A 26,250-nucleotide genomic window follows, 5' to 3' on the forward strand; every position below is an offset into this window, starting at 1 on the left:
ACTCCGCCAAATCTAACGTGAAGGCCCGGTGTTCAGTGTGCCTCTTGCCCTGCATGAGGATTTTGGGGCCTCCCTTAGCTCTGAAGGCAGAGAATCCCAGTTCAAACTCACCTAGCAACGCTGTAGCTTTGAGCGTTTCTTAACTTTTGTGCTTCAAGGAAATCACAAAAAGTGCTTAATAGTTCTCCCCACATAGATCTTTTTTTAGATCTATTCCTAGGCTCTTGAGTTTTTTGTTACTACAAATAAAATCTTTAAACTAATATTTTCTGACCGTTGGCTGTTGGTATATGTAAATACAACTTAGTTTTGGTATACCGGTTTTTAGCACTTCAATATGTCACCATTAAGTATATTAGCTATTGATATGGTTTGGCTGTGTTCTCATGCAAATCTCATTTTGAATTGTAGCTCCCATAATCCCCACATGTTATGGGAGGGACCCAGTGGGAGGTAACTGAATCATGGGTGTGGGTTTTTCCCTTGGTTTTCTCACAATAGTGAGTAAGTCTCATGAGATCTGATGGTTTTACAGAGGGCAGTTCCCCTGCACACGCTGTCTCGCCTGCTGCCACGTAAGGCGTGCCTTTGCTCCTCCTTTGCCTGCCGCCGCGTAAGGCGTGCCTTTGCTCCTCCTTTGCCTGCCGCCGCGTAAGGCGTGCCTTTGCTCCTCCTTTGCCTGCCGCCATGATCGTGCCTTCCCTGATGATTGCGAGGCGTCCTCAGCCATGTGGAATTGTGAGTCCATTAAACCTCTTTTTCTTTATAAATTATCCAGTCTCAGGTATGTCTTTATTACCAGCACAACAACAGACTAATACAGCTATCATCTTTTTCTTTTTTCTTTTTTTGAGACAGAGTCTCATTCTGTCACCAAGGCTGGAGTGCAGTGGCACAACCTCAGCTCACTGCAACCTCCGCCTTCTGGGTTCAGGTGATTCTCCTGCCTCAGACTCCCAAGTAGTTGGGACTACAGGCGTGGGCCACCATGCCCAGTTAATTTTTGTAATTTTAGTAGAGATGGGATTTCACCATGTTGGCCAGGATGGTCTTGATCTCTTGACCACGTGATCTGCCCGCCTCCACCTCCCAAAGTGCTCGGATTACATGCGTGAGCCACAGCACCCAACCTCTTTTTCTTTATAAATTACCCAGTCTCGGATATGTCTTTATTAGTAGCATGGGAACAGACTGATACAGCTATCATCTTTTTTTCTTTTTTGATATATAATCTTCATCAAATTAAGAAATTTCCTTTCTCATCCCAATTCACTTAGAATATTGGTGGGTGCTGGCTCTTATCAAGTGATCTTTCTGCAGCTATTGAGATGATCATGTGAATTTTCCCTTTCAATCTATTCTTGTGGTGGATTACCACTGGTGATTTTCAAATGTTGAAACCATTCTTGGATGTAAAAGATGAAGCCAGCCTGGTAATGACATTTTACTCAGTAAAACATTGAATATATTGCTCGAATCTCTTTGTTGAGTGCTTTTCCTTCTATGCACATTTTTTGAGATTAGCCTGTAATTGAGTTCTCTTGTACTGTCCTCAAGTTTTGGAAATTTCAAGATGATGCCAGTCTCGTAAAATGAGTCAGAGAGTGTCCCATATTCCATTCTTTGGAATAGTTTGTATATTATTGAAATAATTTCCTTTTTAAATGTGAGATAAGACTTACCAGTGATGCCTTCTGGGCCTACAGTTTCTTTTCTTCCTTTCTTTTCTTTCTCTTTCTTCTTTCTTTCTCTCTCTCTTTCTTTCTCTTTCAACGGAGTTTCGCTCTTGTCACCCAGGCTGTAGTGTAATGGTGCCATCTCGGCTCACTGCAGCTTCTGCCTCCCGGGTTCAAGTGATTCTTCTGCCTCACCCCCCAAGTGGCTGGGATTACAGGGATGCACCAACATGCCTAGCTAATATTTTTTATTTTTTAGTAGAGACGGGGTTTCATCATGTTGGCCAGGCTGGTCTGGAAGTTCTGACCTCAGGTGATCTGCCCACCTTGGCCTCCCAAAGTGCTGGGATTACAGGCATGAGCCACTGTGCCTGGTCCTACAGTTTCTTTTGTTAAGATGTTTGATCTTCTTACAAAATGCATTTTTTTCAATGGCATGGGACTATTCAGGTTTTCTTTTTTTTTTCCTTGAGTCTGTTTTAAGTTGCATTCTTGTGGGAGTTATTTTCATTGAATTTTTAGCATTTTGGCAAAAAGTTGCTTATAATATAATCTTACTGTCTTCCTGTAGCCTGCAGCCACCTGCAGTCATGTCACCTCTTTCATTTCTGAGACTGGACTGATCATTTGTGCTTTCTTTTTTCACTGATGATTTCATCACAGGCTAGTAGCCAATGTTATTAGTTTTGTAAAGAAACAACATTTGGCTTTGTTGATTATATCATTTACATGTATGCTATTTCAGTAATTTCTGCTCTTACATTTGCGCGCCCTTGTTAACTTTTCTTTGGATTTCCTTTGCTGTTCTGTTTGTATCTCCTTGTGAATTGTCCTTCCTTTTCCACACACTCACTCACTTTGTCTATACATTTCTAAGTACTGATATCACTTTATGCTACACATTTTGATATGGTACTTTTTTCCTTTTCTTTTTTTTTTGAGACAGGGTTTCACTCCATCACCCTGGCTGGAGTCTAGTGGCACAATCTCAGCTCACTGCAAACTCTGCCTCCAGGGCTTGAGTGATTTTCTCCCACCTCAACCTCCTGAGTAGCTGAGACTACAGGCACATGCCACCACACCTGGCTAAATTTGTGTGTGTGTGTGTGCGCGTGTGTGTATTTTTTTCTGTAGAGATGGGGTTTTGCCATGTTGCCCAGGCTAGTCTCAAACTCATGGACTCAAGTGATCTGCCCACCTCGGCCTCCCAAAGTTTGGGGACAACAGGTGTGAGCCACCACGCCTGGCCTGTGGTACTTTCTTAGTAGTGGGAAATATTTCTAATTTCCATTATGATTTCTTCATTGACACATGGGTTATTTTAGCAGCATAATTCTCATCTTTGAATATATAAGAATTTCTGGTTTTAATTTACTTCTAGCTTAAAAAGTAAAAGTATTGTCAGAGAACATACCCTATATAATTTCAACATTTTAAATTTATTTAAATTTACTCTAGGGCTTATTATATGGTCAATTTTTGCAAATGTCTCGTGTATGCTTGAAAAGAATGTGTGTTAAGTAGTCCCACGGCACACCGTTTTTGTTTATTTCTTTGAGATGGAGTTTCACTCTTCACCCAGGCTGCAGTGCAGTGACGTGATCTCGGCTCACTGCAACCTCCGCCTCCCGCATTCAAGCGATTCTTGTGTCTCAGCCTCCCAAGTAGCTGGGATTACAGGTGCATTCCACCATGCCCAGCTAATTTTTGTATTTTTTGTAGAGCCAGGGTTTCACTGTGTTGGCCAGGCCGGTCTCAAACTCCTGGCCTCAAGTGATCCATCTGCCTCGGCCTCTCAAAGTGCTGGGATTAGATGTGTGAGCCACTGCACCTGGCCCCGTGGTACGCTGTTGTGTCTGGGCGTCAATCAGGCCAATTTTGTTAAGGAGCCTGTTCCAATCTTCTGCATCCTCCTGATTTGTTCTATCAATTTCTGAGAAAGATATGCTAAAACCTCCCAAATATGATTGTGAATATGTGTGTTTCTCCTTTTAGTTGAGGCCAGCAGAGGAAAAAACGGAATGATTTTTGGGCCGGGCACGGTGGCTCACGCCTGTAATCCCAGCACTTTGGGAGGCCGAGGCGGGTGGATCACGAGGTCAAGAGATCGAGACCATCCTGGTCAACATGGTGAAACCCCGTCTCTACTAAACATACAAAAAATTAGCTGGGCATGGTGGCGCGTGCCTGTAATCCCAGCTACTCAGGAGGCTGAGGCAGGAGAATTGCTTGAACCCAGGAGGCGGAGGTTGCGGTGAGCCGAGATCGCGCCATTGCACTCCAGCCTGGGTAACAAGAGCGAAACTCCGTCTCAAAAAAAAAAAAAGAATGATTTTTTTAAACCCACAACAGTGTTAATACAAAATAAGGCAGGAAAGAGAAAGTCCCTCAGAAGAGGTGGGACAAATGAAAAGCACGAAGCAAGAAGGTCTGTTAAAGCCCAAACAGATCAGTCACTCGATTACATTTAAACGGATTAAGGGCTCCCAGCGAAGAGCAAAATTTGTCAAGATGGTTTATGAGATAAAATTTGTAGGTTCTGCATAGGAGCCACATCCAGAACACAAATCCACACAAAGGGCAACAGCATGCCTGGTGCTCTTGACCAAGAAGCCTCAGGGGGAGCAGTGAACTGTGGTCCTTGCACCCCCCCAGGCCAGCCTCCCTTTCATTAGGTTTCCCGGGGGTGGCCAGGAAATCATAGGGACACGAGGAGCCCATTCATTTGTATTTTGAAGAGGAAGCTTCACGTTGCTGCCTGCTGGGGAACTCTGACTGGCACACTGGGAAGGTTGCGCCCAGGTCAGCTAGGACCTGTTCGGCCAGCCACCCTCCAGGATGGGGTAAGCAGACCTGGAGCCTTCTCTGTCCCCAACCCCAACCCCTGGAACTCCTTTGAGTTCGAAAAGGTCCTTCAGTTTCTCCCATCAAAGCGACCGTATTTCCTCTTCCAAGCCACAATGTACAGTTCTTAAAGGAGACGGGCACAGTACTGAAGACCTACATGCCACCTAGATTTCCCACTGGATCACTGATGCTAGAAGGCGTTTCAGTGACTGCGGACAGATCCTGTGTGCGCCCCGGGAGTCCTGCGGGAATTCCCCCGACCCTCCCTGGCACAGTCTCGAATGTTCTAGAGGATGTCTGGGAGAGGAGGCAGCATGCTGGTGGCACAACCAGCCCCAGACCAATGTGGGCCCCCATGGAGCTCCCTTTTATAGGAGTCAGAGCCTTCCTTAGCAACTCACTTCTTTAATTTCTGAATCCACAGGGTAAGTCCAACTTAGACCAAGGAGCCGAGTTCTCCCAAATGAAAACTGTGCCAGTATTTACTCCAAGAAGGCAAGAGCCCAGCCCTTCATGGCTCCTGGGATCAGGAATGGCTGGTGGTAAAAAGGACACGCTCTCCCGGCTGCTCTGTGTGGAGCACAGACCTAGACCTAGAAACCTGCTTCTGTGGGAGGGACGTGGCTGCAGACCATGGGACTTCTTACCACTTACACTTTATAATCCATATTCTTAGAACAATTTCAAACTTATTATACAGTCCAACTGGATCTGGACCACCTAGACCAGGCTGTCCTGAATACCCTCATCTGTCCTAGCAGGCAAAGGCCAGGAGGGGGCATCTGTGCTGGCACTAGTGAGGCTCAAGCTCTCTTCCCAGCTCTGCTGGTTGAAGTCTGCCTGTCAGTCACTTAAAGCTACCACACTCATTTGTTCATTTGTGCCTGACAACTAGGGTTTGTGTGATGGCTGTTTGTGAAGCCAGCAAAGCAAAACCACGTGAATGTGCCACACGTTAAGGTGGTCCCTCTCCCATTGAGCCGACAGCCCAGTGGCCCCAGCTTAGAAGTGAAAGGAGAATGGGATACAGGCAGGCAGGATGGGACTGGGCCAGCTGCAGCAGGGGTGGGCACGAGTCCTCTCCTCACAGCCAGTCAGGACACGGGTGGTTTCTTCTCAACTCTCCTGTGAAACTGTGTCCCACCCTTTGCTGTGTCCCTGAAACATGCTCCCTGCCTATCATCACAAGGAGAGCGCCTCAGGCCGGGGGAGCCTAGAGCCTTTCTCTCCCCGATTCTGTGCAAGTGCGGCTGTGAGTGAAGAGCCTCTGTATTTAAACATCCTACTTGCATGACCTTAGGATCTGTTTCCAGTCACTTCGGGGCTCACTCTAGACCTGAAAGCATCTTCCCGTCCCTTTGTGATATTCAGTCTCTCACAGGTGCTCCCTCTGCCTGGTGTCCTTGCCCTGCTGCTTCCACAGGTGGCTAAGGGCACGGGCTTCAGCTCCCAAGCCCCTTGCTCAGCTGCAGGGCACTTAGGCTCCAGGTATGTCCCCAGTGACCCTTTATTTAGGGACACACTGGGCCCTGCAGCTACAAGGCACTGCTCCTATAGTCAAGGTGGGCAGCTGGCATTGCCCAGGCCACAGTGCTGGTATCTCAGCCTCCTCAGGGACCTGAAGGCAGGGCCAAGTGTGCCAGCCCACACCAGGCTGGCCCTGCCAGGCAACAGGTGCACACAGTTCCTGAAGCCGCCTAAGGTCAGATGAGGGATTTGGGGCACACAGGTTGCACTTTGCCTGTTGGGAAGATGCTGCGAGGGATTGACAGCCAGGCCGGTTCCCACGCACCGCCAAGCGCCAGCTGAGGGGGCTGTGAGAAGGCACATTCCAGTCACCAGCACAGAAGTGGGCTAGCAACACCTGGTCATGCCTTTTCCCAAGACAAACCCAAGAAGACTGGCCCAGCCCTTCTGGTGTGTTACAGGCTGAACCGTGCCCCTCCCCAAATGTACATGGTGAAGGCCTAACCTCCGGTACCTCCGAACGTGACCTCCCTCAGAGAGGGGTTCTTTAGAGAGGTCATCAGGTTAAAATGAACTCATTAGGGTGGGTCACAACCCCATACAACTGCAGCCCTGATATGAAGGGGGAATTTGGAGACAGATGTGTAGAAAACGCCATCTGAACAGGAAGACAGCCATCTACAGGCAAGGAGAGGCCCGGGGCACATCCCCCCTCTCAGCCCAGAGAAGGAACCAACCCTGACAACACCTGGACTGTAGACTTCTGGCTTCAGGGCAGAGACAGCAAGTGCTGTGTTGAAGCTGTCCAGTCAGGGGTCCTCTGTGGGGCAGTGCAGGGGACTCACAGAGTATGTGCCCCAGGAGTCCTGTGGGAATTCCCCCACCCTTCCTGGCACATCCTTGAAAGTTCTCAAGGATGTCTGGGGAGGAGGCAGCATGTGGCAGCACAACCAGCCCCATCCCGGCGTGGGCCCCCCTGGAGCTCCCTTCTACAAGAGGCAGGCCCTTCCTTAGCTACTCACTTCTTTAATTTCAGAATCCACAGGGGTAAGTCCAGCTTAGACCAAGGGGCCGAGTTCTGCCAAATGAAATCTGTGCCCGTATTTACTCCAAGAAGGCAAGAGCCCAGCCCTTCGTGGCTCCTGGGATCAGGAATGGCTGGTGGTTAGAAGGAGGCACTCTCCTGGCTGCTCTAGCTGTGTGGGGCACCCCCTGCATGTGTGGGGCGCACATGGCCTGCACACACCACCCACCTACAAGCTTGGGCGGTTCCAGTGGGCAGTACAGGAGAGGGAAGCAGCGCTGGATTGAATCTGAGCCAAGAAGGCCAGACAGAGGCTGAGCAAGGCACCCCACAGCAGCCTCCCGAGCAAACAGCACCTGGGGTATCTGCACAGTTGGGACAAAGGGCAGGGCTCCCAGCAACAGGAAGAGAGATTGCGTCCCCTGGGAGGGTGGCCTGGGGTGGGGTGATGGGGCTTCCACGACACCACAGCACCCTCAGCAAGATAAGCAGAGGTGGGGTGAGGAATGCCATTAATGCGCCCCCCACCTTGGGTCCCTGTGCTCCCCGCCCCACAGTTCCTCCTGGAGGGCTCTCGGGACTCCTCCCAGCAGGCTGCTTGGCTCCTTAGGCCGGTCTGGGATCCCGGCTGGTGCCACTCCCGAGTTCGGCATGTCTGCATCCGCACTGGTGGCAGGAGAGGCTCCCTGCGGGGGTAAGGCAGCAGGCACTAAAGGGGGAAGGGGGCTCTGGCAGCCCCCGGAATGTCCCAGGAGGGAGTGTGCCACTGGCGCAGTGTGGCAGCTGGATGGGGAGGTACGCAGCTGCTGGGAAGGGCTGCGGTGGAGCCCTGGAGCTTCTGCCGGCGGAACGTCTGGAGGTGGCAGAGGTGCCCGGTGAGCGGTCCCTCTGCAGAGTCCTGGCCGGTCACCAGCCCTGCAGCTCTCTCCCTGGCTGCGCAGAATCTTTGGTTTAGGCCTGGTGGGGCCCTTCTGCCTCCAGTAGGGTAGGTGTCTGTGACCAGGGCCATGAGCCCAGCGAGGTCGCCGAGGGAGGGTCCACATCCAGGAAGCTTGGCCCATCAGCCCAGGGCCTTGGGGGCGCCTCCCCAGACGATTCACCTGGGTCCTCATGGTGGCCACCTCCTGAGCCAGGCCTGCCAGCGCCGCGGCGAGCCGATCCAGCTTCTCCGCGAGGGCAGCACCAAGGCTGTGCAGCTCCTGCTGCAGGGGCTTCCCACAGGGGCACGGCGGCTGTGGGGACGCGGCTGGCAGAGCAGGAGGTGCGGCTTCCAGAAGGGGCAGCTCCGGAGCGGGAGACTCACGGGGCGGCGCAGGCGGGCCCTGGGGGAGCAGCTGCCCATGGGTCTTGGCTAAAACCAGAGCAAGGACTGGTCAGAGTTCCTGGTCTGTAAGGACCTGTCTCTCCCCAGCGGTACCCTGAACTAGGGCGCTCAGTACCCTGCCTCCTCTAAGGCCCGGCTTCCAGAAGGGAAAGAAGGCGAGTTGGGCCTGAGAACACTGATGCCAATGCTTATGATATGAAAACTGGCTACGTCTCCTGGCTGTTCCCCAAACTGATGGGCAGGATAACCACAGGTTGGGTTTCCACGGTAACCAGGCTTTCCTAGACTGTGGTCTTCCTACCCTCTAGGAATTGGGGGGTCTTTGTGTTGTTGATGAGACCACATGGCAGCCCTGCCCTAGGAGTCAGTGAGAAGGGCCCAGAGCACCCAGGACAGCATGAGGCCAAGGCTGTGCGGACCATCCAGGAGATGGGCCAGGAGGGCCAGGCCAGCCAAGGGTCTCCTGCACGTTTCTTGTGGGGTGACCCTGGGGCCACTCCAGCACTCAGTGCTCTTGGCTACAGGCAAACCACAAGGGCTCCCACCCGCTTTTGCCTTTACTCTCCCTATTCAGAAGTTACAGATTCATAGGATTTTAAGTCATAAGCTTTTTTTTTTTTTAAAAAAAAAGGTCACCTAATCCTTCACCCTAAGTTCCCCTGGAGCTGGTCCCAACCCTGGGCAAACCACTAGGAAGGCTTGGCCAGGCCCCTGCCATTCCCACCCTGCTCAGCCCCAGGCTGGGTGCAGAGATGGCATCTTCCCCGTTTCTCTGAGGCCCCGGCTATGCTCTGCCCTTTTCTTTCCAGCACGTTCCAGGGCTTTAAACCCAGGAAAAAGTGAAGACTGGAGTAGCTAAAGGACCCAACCGCTGTTTGGTTAAGTTCTCAGCCTGGAGACCCCAGCCAGGACATACACAGAGGACAGGAGGCTCGGTGGCCCCAGGCAGCTCAGAGCTCTCAGCAAAGCGGTGGCGCTGGGACAGAAGCCAACAACCCAAGCCAATAAGAGCACCTGTTGCAGGCCACACTGAAAGCTCCTGGTGTGGGGCTGTCCCTGAGGGACCCAGGGCACCAGACGCCAGCCCCCCGCATGTCTCCACCATGGGTCCGCAGGGGCAGGTGTGTGACAATGACCGTGGCCAGGTCATCCTGGCCTCAGTTTCCTCACCTATTCTCTACAGTCCCCTCAAGCCCCAAACTTTGATTCATCACTTCTCAATTTCTACCTTTAAAAGGTGTGTCTGCTTTTATGAAAACTCTAACTGGTTCTATAATAAACACTGAAATGAAATATGCAGCCTGAAGCGGCTTACAGGGAGCCTTCCTACCCATGACCCAAAACCTGGAAGGCTGTTTTCACCAAGCTGGGACTCTGGGTCCTGGCCTGTGCAGAGGGAATGGGGGAAGCCACCAGCTCACCTGCAACTCTGGGTCTTCCGTGTCCAGGCTCCAGGCCTCTGGACGCTTCACTAACCCTGGGCCCAGGCCTTTTCTCCAGCCAAGAAACAGGGCAGGGATCCCCAGCTGCACCTGCAGAGAGCACAGAGACCTTGGGGCAGGGAGGCGATTGTTTGGCCAGAGCCATTCTGACATACCCTAGAATATCAACCTCTCGACTTTTAAACAATGAGGAAATGAGATGGAAGACGGACACTCGGTCCATGAGGGAGCCTAATTCTGGTGGAATGGCCCATTGTGGTCCATGTGTGTGGTGTTCCTGCCCTGTCTGGAGGGGGCTCCGGCAGGAGGCAGCGGCTGGGGAGGCAGCTGGGAGAAAGGGCTCTGATCTTCTGATCTGCGAGTCCTGCCCCAGTGAGATTTCCAAGGGCGTGTGGGGGCATCCTGGGCATGCTGGTCCGCACCCAGCCCACTCTGCCGTTTTCCACTAGGCCCACTGGGTAGTGAGGAATGTGGTACAGCCTGGGCCTACACAGAACAGGGCCAGGGCCTATAAATGGAGCCAGGCAGGAGTTGGGGAGAGCTCCCTCCCCTGGCCATTTCTGGCCTCCTCGTCCTCCTCCCCCTCCTCCACCACTGCTTCTCCCTCCTCCTCCCCCTTGTCCTCCAGCACTCCTGAGGGGCCAGACCAGCAGGTACCCTCTAAACTCTCTTTTCTCCCAGGCAACTGGGACCTGTCTCCTGTCCCACCTTCTGCTTTTCCTGCTGGGAGCAAACAGTGGGTCACAATGAGACTGAGAAGGTGGCCTGGGGCAGCAGGCAGCATTTCTAGCTTTCCTAATGCGACGCTCTCCAAGACGTCCCCCAGGTGGGGAAATCTCACTTTTGAGACTTTTGTTGATTGCTAAGTTTTAAAAGCATACACTATTATTGTATAAATACGTCCATATCTGTCTACACACAGGTGTGTATATTAGCAAGTGTATATACCGTGTACATGGCATCAAGCGGGTGGCCCAGACCTCCCTGCAGCTGCTCACCAGCACACCAGCAGCCCTGCCCTCCCTCTCGGACACAGCTCACCCTACAAGGAACTAAAGCACCGCCAATGTACAAGACTCCCTGGCAAGAGCCAGGCAAAGTGACAGGTGGGACTCAGAGGATCCAGTCTGGACTCCTGGCCCTCTGGGGGATGCACGGGCAGGCCCTCAGGAGACCCCAGGCTCACCTGCACCAAGGCCGCTGGAGTATCTGGGCTCTGTTCTCCTGGGGTCTTCACCAGGGCTGCTGCCACTGCTGCCAGTGGGAGTCCCACCGGGGCATGGGGACAGAGGAACAGGAGGCTTACAGCTGGGAAGGCGGTCCCTCTCTAATACCACAAACAAAGCTGGCATCAGAGTGATGACCACTGCCCTGGCACACACCCCACCGTCCTCCCTCCCCGCACAGGCTCACCCTGGAGGAGCGGCCTCCAGAGCTCAGGCTCTGGCCTCGGGTCTTCTCCTTCAGAGCCGCTGAAGCTGGAGCTGGAGCCGGGGCTGGGGCTGGGGCTGGTGCCTGCCACGCAGGCGAAGCGTAAGGGCCGCACAGGCAGGATCCCCCTGAGGGCGCTCTCCAGACAGTGCAGCGGGGAGGGCTTGGGGGCAGGCCCTGGGCAGGGGACCAGAGAGTACTCTGTCATCAGCCTGAAGAGAGCCAGGCCTATGCCTTAGTGTCTGGGCACACAGAACTGGCCCCCTTTCAGCTCAGCCCACACCCAACATGAGTTCTGGGGGACTCTAAATGGCTCCCTCTCCTGCCATAGAAGTGGACAAAAGGGAAGCCAGAGCCTGATCAGGACCCCAGGAGCTTTGCAAAGTCTGCTAGCGAACTTTCCGGAAATCTCCAGTCCTTGAAAGCCATCAGCAGTCAGGTTCTAGCCAGGCCTAGGTCTCACAGGCCAGGCGGCCTCTCCCCCCAGGGAGGCGCCATCCCTGCACCCGAGTATCTCACAGGGGTCAGGAGCCCAAGGGCGGGGTTCCGTTGGGGCCCACCCTCATCTGGCGGGAGGGTCAGCAACACCACATGTATTCAGCAAAGGCATCCCACCAGCCCTGCAGCAGATCCAGGAAGGAATCCTACTGGAAGTTAAACCAAGAAGCAGCAGTGGACAGCGGGAGCCTCCAAGAAGCTTCTCCAGTGGAGAAACCCGATGGATGGACACAATGATCTTCCCGCCCCCACTTCTTGTCACTTTGTGACACTTTATCTTCTTGTTTAGTGAAACTTAGTTTCTGTTTAGCACCAGCTTCTGTCCTCTGGTGAAAGGGTGAGGCGTGGGGAAGGACCAGAGGGACTGAGAGGGGAAGTCTATTTCCTTGCCAAACACTTTAACTAAAGCGTGGCTGTCAGCACCGAGGGCAGGTGCCAGCTCACCCTCTGGGAGCCACCTCCACACTCGTGGCCTGGTGGCCCCGGGGTCTTTGAGTCCCCGCTGGTGGCAGGCAGGGATGCAGCTGGAGGTGAACACCTGTGGGCTGGCCAGATGGAGGCTCCGGGTGGGCGCTTCTCCCCCACCCTGCCCGAGACGGGCTGACTCACAGGCCTCAACCCTCAGTCCTGTTTTAAAGAGAAACCAGAAGGCCTGTCAGCCCCACTATGTCAGCCTCATACTGCCACAGAAGGGACAGGGGACAGTTTCTGCTGTTGCTGGGCTCTCAGTCACACCAGCGTCAGGAGTGGGAAACAGCCACCCTGCCATGTTCCTGGGAGCACCCGAACCCTCCAGAACCCTCTGTTCCCAGACCCAGCTGCATGGACCCCTGGGCTCAGAGACTGGTGCCCAGACACTAAGACACGTGGGGCCAGCACAGCCAGGACAAGGACACTCAGCCTCAAGGAGCCAGCTCCAGCCGGGACGGTGGAGCCACAGATAGTAGCGCTAAGGTGTCCCCGTCCCCGTCACTCGGACGCCAGCAGGTCTGCACATGTGTGCTGAACAGACTATCCGGCTTTCTGGCCTCCAACATGGCTCTGCCCAGGCCTGTTTCTAGAGCACCATGTTGGCGCAGGTGGGGATCTGAGCCCACAGGTGCAGCGCCCAGGGCATCCTCAGAGATGCCTGTCCACGTGCAGTGCCCCGGCAGCCGCTATTACCTTCCTTGTCTGCTGTCCAGGTCCTGGGCTCTGCTCTCCTCGGTCCCCTGTCTGCTGCTGAGGAGCAGGGCCAGGCAGGCCACAGCACAGGCACGGCTATCTCCTTGAGACAGTTCTCCAGACCCTGCAGCGGGGAGCTTCCTGGTGGGCTTCCTGTGACGAGCAAGCGTTCGCAGATGAGGAGGGCTGTAGCTCATCTCTGCAAACCGCAGAAGCCTCCCCTCTTCTGCTGTGTCCAGGGAAGGGGGGTCGCAGGGGTGCTAGGTACAGAGCACTGGACTTGTCAGGCCTGGCTCTGGGGCGGCCCTGCTTTGGCTGCCGTGGAAGAAGCCGGACCTGTCTGGCCACCCACACAGAAGCCTGGCCTGCAGCTGTCATGAGGACACTGGCCACAGGTGTGGGTTATAGTCCTGAGCACGCCCAGCTGCCACCACTGTGAGGGACGACACATCCTGTGTGGCCAGCACAGGGGATGGCCCTGCAGATGGAATGTGCTAAGACTTCCTTCACCACTCGCAGCAGGGGAACAACACAGGCCCCCTCGTGTCTGGGCCAGGACAGGCCAACACACATGCAGCTTCAACTCAGCAAGAACTAAACACCCTGCAGACGTCCTATTTCCAGTGACAGCTATGCGAGTAACGGGAACTAGATGGACTGAAACGCTAGAGCGAGGAGAGCCCTTCCTATGGAGCAGTGCTGCCACTCTCTTTCCTGGAGGTGTCTGCTGATGCTTCTGGGCCCAGGCATAGGGCGAGAGAGCAACCCTCAGAACTTCTGAATGTCCACGGGCTGGAAGGGCAGGGTGGAAAGCAGAGGACCTCCGCATGCATTTTCTCCACAGCACATCCGCTGAGTTCTGGGGCAACAGAGGGAGCCGGGAGGTGGCTGGAAGCTTCTGAAAGGCAGTGTGAAATTTCCTGCAGTTTGGGTTACTTAGAAAACAAGCAGGATGCATGCAGCATGCTACCGAATACCACGCTGCTGTTCAAAAGAAGAAACTGATGCTGGTGGCCAAGGAATATGAACGTATACAAACAGGTCAAAGACAAAGGCTGATGACAAAGACAGGCTGGAGGGGACATGTATAGATGCTGCCCTCTGTGAGGAGGAGGAGGGCAGTGAACTCACAGCAGAGGCAGGAGGGGCTGGAGGACAGACGAGGGAAGAAGACTTCATTTTTCCCACATAACCTTTTTAACTTTTGAATGAAGCTATGTGATCATATTACCTATGAAGTCAGTTGCATTTTGAGGAAAATGCCCCACACCCAAGGGGTTAATCCATAGTGGGGCTTGGGATTTCAGGCTGCTGTAGATGCTGGCAGGTCCCAGGCCTTTTCTACAGGCCCCACAGGCCTGGCTAGAGCCATGGCTGCAGCGAGAGGCCTGTTCAGGAAATATGTCTGCAGCCAGAACACAGGCGAGCGCAGAGGGACTAGGTCCACAGGACAACTCAGACAAAGAGGACTCGGATTATTCGGGTGGGGGAAAGAAGAAGGCCAAGAGGGGATGCTGAGAGTCCCGCAAGAGCCCCGAGTCTGCAGCAATGACGCCACTGGAGTGACCAGGGAGGCACAGGTCACCAAGCACACTCCCGTGTCTCTGACATGAACCTCACTGTACATTTTCCTAAGCTGGAGGTCAGTCTCATATTACAGGCAATTCTTTGTGGCTACGGTAAGGAATTCAATGCAAAAGGAAATTGTTATCTTTATTTATTTATCGGATGGGGTCTCACTGTCACCCAGGCTGGAGGGCAGTGGTGTGATCACAGTTCACCGCAGCCCCAAACGCCAGGGCTCAAGTGATCCCTTGCCTCCGCCTCCTGAGTAGCTGGGACTAAAGGCATGTGCCCCTCCACCCAGATAATTTTTTAAATTTTCTATAGAGATGGTATCTTACTATGTTGCCCAGGCTGGTCTCAAACTCCTGGCCTCAACTGATCTTCCTGCCTCAGCCTCCCAAAGTGCTGGTATTACAGGTGTGAGCCACTGTGCCCAGCCCAAAAGAGATTTTAAAAGAAATCTTAGACATTATCCTGTCCCTCCTGAGACAAGTCACTAAAACAGAGCCCCCTCTCCACCCTCAGCTCCCACAACCCACCTAAGATAAGTCCCACCTGTGCTCCTGCCTCAGTATCCCTGGCTCTGCTCCCAGCACTGGCATAGGGGTCTGACCGTCAAGCCAGAGAGACTGGACAGGGGATGTCTTGAGTCCTCTCGATGAGTCCCCAGGATGAACCCCAGCCTTGGGCTGGCCCAGCTCACCTTTTCCAGGCCGCTGCCCCTGGCTCCCCACAGGGCTCCCAAAATCCAGGTCCCAGTCGGTGCTGCTGGATGAGGAAAAGCTGGTGGGGGTTCCTCGAGGGGGCAGGGGCCGGGCGGGGCCATCTCTCACACAGCCCTGCAGGCCCAGAGGCAGAACAGGCTCCCTGGTCGCTTCTGCAGGGAACAGCACAGTTGTGGTCACCAGAGGGCTCGCTGGAGAAGAGACCCCTGGGTCCTGGAGTGCATGGGCACCAGAAGACCCCGTCCTGAAGTATCTCCCGCTAGGGTTTCCCTATGGTACTGATTAAACTCCTGCGGCACGTTCCCCACAGAAACCCCACAGTGAGTCTCGTGTGACTGGAGAGTTCTGAGAAGGAAGTAGGGCAGGAAGATCTGCACTGGCTGTCACCAAATGCGGGCAGCTGTTTGGGGGTGAGAATGAAAGGGGACCTAGAGTGGGCCTGTGCCTCGAGAGGCAGGGAAGACAATGACCCCCCCCCCCCACAGTCCTCAGCAGCTGCCTCTGCAGCCCGCCCAGGGACACACCACCCCACACCCACAGCCACAATCTACCTTCACTGTGTGATCTGTGGGGCTGCAGTTCAGGCCTCTGAGACCCACAGTCTCCTGGCTGGGGGTTCTGTGACCAAGAGGTGGCCGGCGGCTGTGAAGGTGACGGCCTGCTTGGGGGAATGCCCTTCAGACAGGCTTCCAGGGCTTCCAGCGGTGAGCTTGAGGCACCGGCAGCTGGGATGGGAGAGCACCCTGTCACCACCTCCCACACACCCCAACCTTGCCCATCAGGACCGCAGCAGCTGCGCCTGATGTACTTTCTGCAGGAGTGATAAGTCCTGCATCAGGCTCCGGGACCCGCCAGGCAAGAAACCCTTCTGTGGGGGACAGATCTGCTCTTGCACCCCACACCGCTCCCCGGAAGGCGTGAAGATAGGAGGGGAGTGAGGAGGGACACGTGTCAGCAGGGCCAGTGCCCGGGGCCAGGAATCACTGTAAAGTGGAGGTCCAAGGCAGGGGGGCTTGGGCAAGGGCCTGGGCTGAGGAGGACCCGGAGGAAGGGATTCACTGCTTGGGAAGGAAGGCCAGGGGACAGCTCCCCGCTGAGAGCTGCTTTCCTGGAGTCTGGGGTAACCTTGCCAGGGACTGACAAGCCCATGGTGAAGACCACCGGAGCAGCCAACCCCAGGCCTCACCTTCAGCCACAGCCAAACCCCCTCACCTTCAGCCACAGCCAACCCCAGGCCTCACCTTCAGCCACAGCCAAACCCCCTCATCTTCAGTCTCAGCCAACCCCAGGCCTCACCTTCAGTCTCAGCCAACCCCAGGCCTCACCTTCTGTCTCAGCCAACCCCAGGCCTCACCTTCAGCCACAGCCAACCCCAGGCCTCACCTTCAGCTGCAGCCAACCCCAGGCCTCACCTTCAGCCGCAGCCAACCCCAGGCCTCACCTTCAGCCTCAGCCAACCCCAGGCCTCACCTTCAGCCGCAGCCAAACCCCCTCACCTTCAGTCTCAGCCAACCCCAGGCCTCACCTTCAGCCTCAGGGCCCCAGCTGGCCCCAGGGACTCCTCTGGTGTCTCTGGTGGCAGAGGGGCTGAGGGACTGCCTGCCAGGCTGATAGGATGCAGGTCCTGGGGGGCTCTGGACCCAGCTGTTCTCCATCTTCACAGAGACCAGGCTGCCAGCTCCAGGACCATGGGGATGGGGGGTCAGGAGGTGTCCAGACCCTGCAGGAAGAGGCCACTAGGAAGCCCAGGATTCAGGCCTGAAATCACCTTGAGAGTCCCTTGAAGCCTTTATAGGGTTAGGAGGGGCTTCCAAGACCCCTGTGCCTCCACGGCAGTCACCAGCTCAGACTGCTGTCACTTGTCAATCACCAGTGGAGAGACTGAGTCACACACCTCCTCCCCTACCACGGCCCCTTGGGGTGCCTCCGAGGTTTCTTCCAGGCCTTGCGTCCTTGAACAGCACCAATCATGTCTTTCCCCACGGCCAGCAGGCCTGACTCCACCCAGCTGCCCAGGGCTTTGTTCTGAGAAGTAACAAGCTGAGGTGACATGCACGGAAACGTGAACCCATGTGTGGGCTGGGTGGGCATAATTAGGATTTGGGGTTCCCAGCCCTCACACACATAGCAGAAACCCCCAATTTCAGTTATGCCAACCTGGCTCAAACACACAGGGACCCTAAATCGCAACGATGAGCCGCGTGTCTGCTGGGCTGGAACTCCATCCTCGCTTCTTGGTCCTGCTCCCTCCCCACTTTCCTCTTGGAACATTCAGCTCTTCCTCTAAGAGCCAGCCTGAGAATTCTCAAGCGCTGCCTGAGCCCCTCCTACACAGCTCACTCCATTTACACAGTGGGGATCCCCTGCATCTGGCTCCACTCCCTGACAGGCCAGTGTGGGGGCCTGAGTGTCTATGGTGGGGGCCACCTACAGCCCTGCCTGGGGCCGGGTAATGGAGGACGTCTGGGGGCCTTCCCAGCCCAGTGAGAAGCCTTTACCTCCAGAACCCCTTTTCCAGGCCCCTGGATCCTCCTGTAGTCGTGGGTCCCCCACTCCTGAGGGACTGGGATGCCTGGCCTGGGCCTCAGGAAGCTCCTTCAGACAGTTCAGCAGACCCTGGAGGGGACAGTCCCCTGAAGCTGCCTCTGTCTTCACTAAAGGAAAAAGGAACACGTTTTCACCCGGAGCCCAGTATCTCAGCCTTCATGACAAACAACAAACAGGGGACAAGTCAGAAGGGCACAGGGCCAACTCTGAAGATGGGGATCTTCCAGCGGCTCACTGAGTCTTGCGGGAGCCACTGTCTTCTCTGTGCCTGGGTCCACGCACCTGCCAGAACTAGATGGGGCAAAGAAGGAAGGCATGGGAGTCGCCCTGAAGGCAGACATGTGGCATCACTCTGAGGACAAATTGAGGGAAGTGGGCTGTCGGGGTCACTGCTTGAGACTGCTCTGTGGGTTCTGAGCAGAACTCACATCGGAGGAGGATGGAACTGTACAGTAAGTACATGACTGTGGTTAAGCTCACCGCGACCATGTGTGGGAACAGCCAAGGCTCAAGACGTCAGCAGCCTTTCAGGGTCTGACTCCAAGACCCGTGCCCTGGCCCCGACACCACGCTGTCCAGAGCCCAAGCCCACCTCATGCATCATGCCTGGCATCAACGCAAAGTGACACACGAGCTCTGCAGCTCTTCCCCTCGGGTCCCAGGTCAGGAGGAGGAAAGGACATCAAGAAACCAGGGCAAAGCCTGCTTCCAAGTTTCCTTTTCCCAGCTAACCAAACGCTGGCCTTAAGAGAGCCACCTGGCTCCAGAAAGGTGACACTGGCAACACAGCAGCGGCCAAGCTGGTAACAATTCCTCAGGGAGACAGTCTGCAGCAGGAGGAATCGCTGCTGAAATGCAAACCAAGCTTCAGGGGCCTTGGCCTGAGACCCCAGCACTCACCTGCCCGGGGTGGGCTCCCAGGCCCCAGGTCTGCTTTGGATGGCCTGGACGTGCCCAGGCTGGGCAGAGGCGGTAGGAAGGTTGGGGATGTCTCAGGGTGCTGGGGCCCAGGCACGAGGATTTCCTTCAGACAGTTGATGAGGCCTTGCAAGGGGCTGTTCCCAGGAGAAATTCCTGTGGCACACACAAGGTCGGCCGAGGTCAGTGCAGTCCTGACAGGGTCCCGGGGCTGCAGCAGGCACTCAGGTCTCCGGGCAGCTGAGATTCCTGCCCATGAGAATATGTCTGTGGAGCTGCCACCAGGCCAGGACAGGGAGCAGCATGCCCTCCTCGTGTGAACTAAACAGGCCTCCCCTTCGCCACGCCCCTCAGGACCCCGCCTCTCACCGGCCTGTGAGGTCCCTCTCTCCTGTCCTCCGTGGCTCTTCCTCCTGCCGGGGCTAAGGGTGGGAGGGCTGGGCTCCCCGCCAGGGGCTCCTGGGCCTTCCTTCCTCGTAGGCCATGGTTTGTTGGCAGTTCCTATTGCAGGAGAAGACAGGAGGGCCTTTCTAGCCCCAGCTCCAGACTCCAGGAGTCACCTCAGATCTGGTCCCCGTAGAGGACAGCCCTCTCCAGCTGCCCAAGTCCCTGTTCCAGGAGGGCTCAGGGCCTTTCCCTGGTTTTTTCTGGTTTAACTGTAAACAGCAAGACTGTTGGTTCACTGTGAACACCCAAGACCCCTCCCCGAGCCCAGTCTCCAAATTTGGCTCAGCAAGTGATGCCGGCAACCCGGATGTGTAGGCCACAATCTCACACTCACGCTTCTCAGACCAGGGCACGCAGAGCCCCAGAGCAAGTGTGCCCAACAACCCCTGGACACCAGATGAAACCACAGCTCAATGGGGTATGTTTCTGGGGAGTGACAAAGCCACAGAGAAACCACCATGAAAAAGTCAGAGCTGCCCTCTCGCCAGCTATGCCCATGTGCTCCGAGGACGGCAAATGGCCTGGCCATGAGGAACGGCAGGCGACTCTGCCTCCCCGCCTGTGACAATTTTATTCCATATTAATTTGAATTATTTTTCATAAAAAGTTTGACAAATGCAAAATTTGTGAGAATTTTTGAAAACAAAATGTGACCCCCGAGAAATCCTAGTAGCTCCCCTTGCCCTGCTCTGCTGTTAGGGTTGCTGTGATGAGATGATCTGAGGTCAGGCCAGTGCACACAAGTATGCGAATGTTGCCTGCCACGGGCCTACGTGTTAGAAACTGCCGGAAGCTTTCTGTGTACAAAGTACTCAGAGATCAGGGCGGGATGACAGCCTCCCAGGGACTGGGCATCACACCTCTTCTTCGGTATTTACACCAGAGGCTAAACATGTCCTGCTCCCTGGGGTACTTTGTCAATAAGAGAATGGAGCAACAAGGGAACTGAGTCTTAGAAAAAAATGAAGAGGGCACAGGCTCCAGGTCCCCTGATGCCACGGTCGGGGCTCTTGAAATGCTGGTTCTCCCGGTCCCTGCTGTGTCAGACTCACTGGTAGGGAGGGGACTTCCCTGGACCGCATCACCAGGTGGGCCACTGGAGCACGAGCTGTCGGTGGGTGTGGCAGCCAGGCGGGACTGGGTAGCAGGACCGTCCGGAAGGCGGTTGAGCAGGCCTCGGAGAGGGCAAGGCTCTCTTGCCACAGCTGCTATCGGGAAAGAGGGAGAAGACAACAGCTGGTAAGATGCCCCTGACATGGTCACACTGCCACATTCCGGGTCCCTTCCTTGCCATGTGCTGTTAACAATGACCAGGATGTCAGTCATCTATGTGTTGTCATCACTGGGCTCTGAGTAGGGCCACGGGGCATGGGGAGTCACAAAGCCACACAGAAACCACCATGAAAAAGTCAGAGCTGCCCTCTCGACAGCTATGCCCATGTGCTCCGAGGGCGGCACCTGGCCTGGCCATGAGGAACAGCAGGTGACTCTGCCTCCCCACCTGTACCTGGAAGCCCACACGCTGTGCAGTGCCATGGACTTGTGCTTCATCATGGGGAGTGCAGAGGAGGCTGTGTGTGCTGCCTCCGCTATCTGACCTACCCTCGGGGCTCGCTCGCTCTCCATCCAGGCTGGCTCCCCGGCTCTCACTCTCAGGGCTATCCATGGCACCCTTGACTTCCCCAAACAAGAACTCTGGGATCTCTTTCACCAGCTGTACCAGGGCGGTGAGGTGCAGACTGTGCCGGGGCTGTCCCCCTGCGGAGAGACCACAGTGACCCCTGCGCACCTGCGGCTGCTCAGCACTCACACCTATGTGTGTGTTTCACAGCCAGCATCCCACATAATCCTCCCAGCCACAGGAGGAGCAGTCAGAGGAGACACCATGTCCCATGAGATGTAGAGGACTTGGGCTCAGGCCAGGCGCTCTGGCCAAGGGAAAGCCAGGGCATGGGGCCAGGGCCTGGGTAACAGGGTTTTTCTGTTCTGTTACTCATTAATCTCCCTGCCTCCCAGGGGGATGCCCAGGCAGGCTGCTTCCACACCTCTCCCACCATCTGGGCTCTCTGCCTTCCCCGGTACCCCCTAAATGCCCAGCCTCACCCAATCTGGGCCAGTGGAGCACATCCACCATCTGAGGTCTTGGGACATGAGCCTTGTGGCAGGACTTTTGGGAGCTGTGGGCAGGTTCTGCAGGGGTGGCTGGGATAAGGCTTCACGGTGGTGGCAGGTGGGAGGCCTGAGGCAAGAGACACTCTCCAGGGTGACCCCAGGCTTCCTCTGAGTGCTTCTCTGCATGACAGGCTTCCAGGCCAGAGGCATGAGGGGTGGAAATCCAGGAGGCTGCGGTAGGGGAGCCAGGGAGGTGGGAGGCTGGACTGGGTAGGCTGAGGTTGTGCACTGCCAGGGGCTGAGGACCTGTGTGTGGGAGGAGAAGTCTGACAGATAACTTACCCTGGGGACCTCCGCAACCAGCAGGCTCCTGCCCCTCATCAACGCGGCTCCCTCCCCCAACAGCTCCTCCAGGCTCTGAGGGTGACAGGAAAGCAGAGAGGGGGAGCAGCTCAGCTGTCCCTGGGAAAGAAGAGGAAACTGTGGCCCTGGAAATGGAGTGACCCCACCTTGCACACGGCCACAGAGCAGCCCAGGCCACTGCGTGTCTGTGCACGTTCACATGATCACTTACACTCAAAGAACCACAGAGTGGCCGGAACCTCAGAGGCCACCGCATACCCCCACCAAATTGTAGGTAGAACCCGGCCCAGGGACGCAGAACAGCAGCAGTGTGAACAATCCCCAAGTGGAAAGACTAAGGCTGCCGCGTCCCAGGGACCGTGGCCTCCCTTCCACCGTCCACCCGGCTCCTGCCGCATGTGCTGCTGCCTCCTGTCCTCACCCACGGACACCAGCGTCTCGTAGTTCTCCCGCATCACGTCTCGGTAGAACTCCCTCTGCCCCTCCTCCAGGAGCCGCCACTCCTCCTCCGAGAACCGCACGGCCAGGTCCTTGAAGGTGATGGACACCTGCAGGCACAGTCTCCGGGGGGGTTGGTTGTTCCATCCCAGGGGGGCCAGCCTAGCTGTCCCTGTACCTGGTGACCCTGCCCGGGCCTCCAGGTGCATGCTGGGGAGCAGGAGAATAGCCAGAGCCCGGGGCAGGGTCTGACACATAGGAATCCCCTCAGGAGACAGTGCTGAGGGTGAGCTGCGTCCCTGCAGACACACTCTGAAGTCGTAACCCCCGCGCCTATAAATAGGAAGTCCTAACCCCTGCGCCTGTAAATAGGACCTTATTTAGAAACAGGGTCACTGCAGAGGGAATTAGTTAAGATGAGGTCATACTCCTAAGTAGGGGGTCCCTTAGTCCAGTATGACTCATATCCTTATCAGAAGAGACACAGAGACAGACACACGGGGAGAGGAAGGCTGTGTGAAGACAGGCAGAGACTGGAGTGATGCCGCCACAAGTCAAGGAATGCCCAGAGCCACCAGAAGCCATGAGAGGCAAGAAGGATCCTGCCCAGAGCCTTGCGAGGGAATGTGGCCCTGCCCACACTGTGACGCGGCGGCTCCAGGCCTGCAGAGCTGTGAGAGAATACGCTGCGTTGTTCACCTAGTTTGTGTGCGGGTTAGAGAAGTGCTCAGAAGAAACCTGGGGCCGCCCTTGGAAGCTTTGGGTCACCAGGGTCCTCTACACTCTATATCCCATCTCCTAGTCTCTGTGCTCACCTCCTCTTACCCTGTGGCTTTTTAAAATAACAGGAATATTTTTGTCTAAGTTTCTTTAAAAATGGTCCTTCAGTGGACTTTAACATGGCCATCAGACACTAGAAAATGACCAGCATCAATAAGCTTGAATTTAAGATTATGGCAAAAATTAACTGTGCAAATTAAGCAAACAGGAGGTAAATTATGGGAAGGGTCCTTCCTGTTGAGAAATGAATGTTAAACTATTTATTTCTAAGAACGAATTCTTGAAGAAAATGAAAATGCCCCTAATAAAGTAAAGATAATTCACCACTTGTTTCATCTGCTCAGGGCAGTGATTTTAATTAATTAATGAAGATAGGATATTACTATGTTGGCCAGGCTGGTCTTGAACTCCTAGGCTCAAGTGGTCCTCCCACATTGGTCTCCCAAAGTGCTGGGATTACAGGCGTGAGCCACCGCGCCCGCCCAAGTCAGTGTTCCTAAAAACCGTCCCAGGTCAGGTGTGGTGGCTTCTGGCCTATATGGTGAAACCTCATCTCTACTAATAATACAAAAATTAGCCAGGCATGGTGGTGGGCGCCAGTAATCCCAGCTACTTGTGGGGCTGAGGCAGAAGAATCACTAGAACCTGGGAGGCGTACGTTGCAGTGAGCTGAGATCACACCATTGCACTCCAGCCTCTATCTCAAAAAACAAAACAAAACAAAACTGTCCCTGTCCCATGCAGTCACACCTACCAGTGCAAGGGGCAGTCCCTGCTGTGACTGCCTGCCTGCGGCCCAGAGGCCCATGGGCAGTGAGATCCCACGGCCTTCACCTCCTGCCTCGATGTGCAGACTCTCCCTGAGCAAACCTCTGTGGCTCTGGCCCAGGTATGGTCACTCCCTCTCAGGAACAGTCTCAGACACCCTCCAAAACTTTTCTCAAAGAGTCATTTACATTTCTTCCTGGCGTCTTGGAACAGAGAAAATATAGCCAACACCAGGGTCTATGCAGAAGAGCTCACAGAGCAGCTCTAGATTGCTGTCCTTAGGAGGGCAAGGCCTGCTTGGCAGGAGGGCCCCGGGTTGGCTTCTAGGCACTAAGGTGCCAGGAGGCTTCCCACTATTTCCTAAATGATGGGAGTGGCTCAAGATGCCAAGATTGCGCAAACAACCTGGTGTGTGCCACACCCCTGCCTTCTTTCTGGGAGTCTGGAATTTTGGTTCATGCCAGGCAGAGGGCTCCCACATGACATTTTGGTGGCTCAACACAGAGCTGGCAAGGCAGGTCTGAGCCCTAGGTAAGAACACAACACCAGCTGTGCTGTTTCCACTGGTACCACTGCTGGCCTGATGTGGCCGTGAAGAAGTTCTGGACCCAGAGGCTGGGGCAGAGCATGGTGACTGGGGCTTGGCCTCAGGAGCCAGGCTGCCAGAATTCCAATCCCTGCCTTGTTTCATATTAGTTATGAGACCTCAGCCAAACCTAACCCATCTGGGCCTCAGTGAACTCACCTGTAATATCAGGATCATAACAACCTCCCTCACAGAGATGTTGTGAAGACAAAACAAATATGGGAAGAGTGCCTGGAACCAATGCAGGGACTAGTAACACTAAGTGCCATGATTAGTAATACTGCAACCAGGCCTGTCTGCCTAACGCCCACTTGCAGGTCTGCCCCGCCAGCTGAGCTCTTCCACACACTGCTCCTGACCACCGGTGCCTCTCGCTCCAGGCTAAATATATCCCCGCTCCTCCAGGAATCCTAAGAGATGCTTTCCAGGCCTTTCACCATCTCAGCCTCAAGGCAAACTGTTTTGAGACCAAATTCTTATAAAATGCGAATGGGAACTGACTGTGGCCAGGGTAGGCGCGTCCACCAGTGGCCTCCCTCTGCCCAAAAAAAGCAAAGGAAGAGTGAGGGTTTTGTATGTGAGGGAGAGAGCAAGTGTGAGTGTGCAAACACTGGGCCACAACACTCGTCTTCGAGAGGAGGAAGGCCACCATTGGCTGGCTATGCCCACACACCACCAGACTTCCTCCTCAGGCCTCACTTCACCTCCGTTCCCCAACCAATAGAGAAAAGCTTTCTGGGCTGATCCAGGAGGCTGTAACCCTGCAGCCTCCTAGCTCATGGCTGCACACCGGTCCTCCTAACACAGCCTTCCACTGTGTCACTAGCCCAGCACAAAAACGGCAGCTTCAGTGGCTGCTGGACCTGTCCCTCTCTCTGGGTCCTTCCCAGCCCACACCCGCTCTCCCAGTGGGTATCAGGCTCGGGCTTCCAGATCAGACCCTGGCCCAGGACCCCTCAACCTGGAGGCTGTGCTCACATCCCCCTGGGCTTCTGGGAGCCCTCCTTGCTCCCCTCCACCTGACTGTAACCTACCACTCCCCAAGGTCACTCCTGGCCACTTTTTCCATGAAGCTACATGGCATGAGGATATTCCCCTCCCCAAATATCAGATCTGAAAGGTCAGTGGCCCAAACTCATCATTTTACAGAACAGGAAACTGTGGTATGTGGTATAGGGAGGCCCTAGGATGGGGCCATGGGCATGTCTCAATCAGGGTGTCCCTGGGCTACTTAACTGTGCAGCCAGCCCTGAAAAGGACACTTGACTGTCCCTGCCCAACAACACCCAATTTACCTGGCCTCTCCCTTCTCCCCAAATGCTTGGAAACACTAATGATGCCAAGGGCCTGGCACAGTGTATGCTCTGCCTAGTCACACACTACCCCCCATCCATGGCGACCTCAGACTGGCCGAAGTTCAGGAGCCACCACGGTCGCAGAACTGGCTCCAGGTGTCCATCCAGAAGGACATGCAGCAGCTCCCCGCTGGTATCAGCACCAGAGTTTCCTGGCATCGTTACAGCCCACACATAACTCAGCCCAAACGGTGCCCAGGCTGTCACAGCCTGGGGCTCTCCCTCCAGCTCTCAGATCTAAACATCTTACCTGCAGGCTGCCCAGGACAAAACTTGGGGCTCGTTCTATCTTCTGTTTCTCCCCATTTCCACGTCCCCATCCCCCCGGGATCCAGGATTCCACCAAGAATAGAAGTATGAGATTTACTCTCTCCCTCCAAGGCCTTCATGCTCACCCTACCGGGATAACTTGCAATGACAGAAGCCACGCCAAGGGGGTTTCCCCAGATGGATACTGGGACGTGGGTACCCGGGGGCGCAGAGCTGGAGGGAGATTGTCGGAGGACCTGAACTTCCCGGCACGAATCCCCGAGCATCAGGCCTGCCCTGCCCCGCCCAGCTGATCCCGAAGTTGGGGGGGGGGTCCCAGCTCTTTCCCGCGCAGCAGCCTTCGGGGCCGCACTGCGCCGAGGGGTCCGTGCGTCCGCCTGCCTTACCTTGCGCGCCATCCCCGGGCTCAGCCTCCCCGCCACTCCTCGGTTTCCGGCGCGGCCCCAGCCGCGGGTGCGCGCGACCCTCGTAGGCGGCGGCCCAGGTCGGCGCAGGAGGAGGC

The 26,250-nt window shown here is 55.3% G+C and overlaps 1 protein-coding gene across 13 annotated transcripts; it reads right to left on the reverse strand.

Annotated features, from left to right (window-relative positions):
* Nucleotides 1–4,167: 4,167 nt before the first annotated feature.
* Nucleotides 4,168–26,250, reverse strand: KRBA1 (KRAB-A domain containing 1). Of its 13 annotated transcripts, none has more exons than XR_010341176.1 (17): nt 21,973–25,686; nt 21,531–21,650; nt 20,679–20,834; nt 20,129–20,284; nt 18,999–19,130; nt 18,612–18,785; nt 17,663–17,818; nt 16,690–16,884; nt 15,716–15,889; nt 15,143–15,316; nt 12,874–13,026; nt 12,154–12,336; nt 11,194–11,388; nt 10,967–11,107; nt 9,760–9,870; nt 7,013–8,365; nt 4,168–6,856 (listed from the first exon to the last, which is right to left on the reverse strand). XR_010341176.1 is itself a non-coding variant. In XM_021665243.2 (17 exons), exons 1-17 carry the CDS (start codon nt 26,144–26,146, stop codon nt 7,527–7,529), a joined length of 3,195 nt encoding a protein of 1,064 aa, XP_021520918.2. In that variant the 5' UTR covers nt 26,147–26,250; the 3' UTR covers nt 6,871–7,526. The 13 variants fall into 13 exon arrangements, 12 of the variants coding, with proteins under 12 accessions (XP_021520918.2, XP_064228379.1, XP_064228394.1 ...); XM_021665243.2 differs by lacking the exon at nt 4,168–6,856 and adding an exon at nt 26,135–26,250 and having other exon boundaries at nt 6,871–8,365; nt 20,129–20,281; nt 21,973–22,099; XM_064372309.1 differs by lacking the exon at nt 4,168–6,856 and adding an exon at nt 26,135–26,250 and having other exon boundaries at nt 6,871–8,365; nt 21,973–22,099.

Source organism: Aotus nancymaae, unplaced genomic scaffold (genome assembly GCF_030222135.1).
Source record: "Aotus nancymaae isolate 86718 unplaced genomic scaffold, 86718_ANA_hifiasm-v0.15.2.pri h1tg000002l, whole genome shotgun sequence".
Classification (NCBI taxonomy): domain Eukaryota; kingdom Metazoa; phylum Chordata; class Mammalia; order Primates; family Aotidae; genus Aotus; species Aotus nancymaae.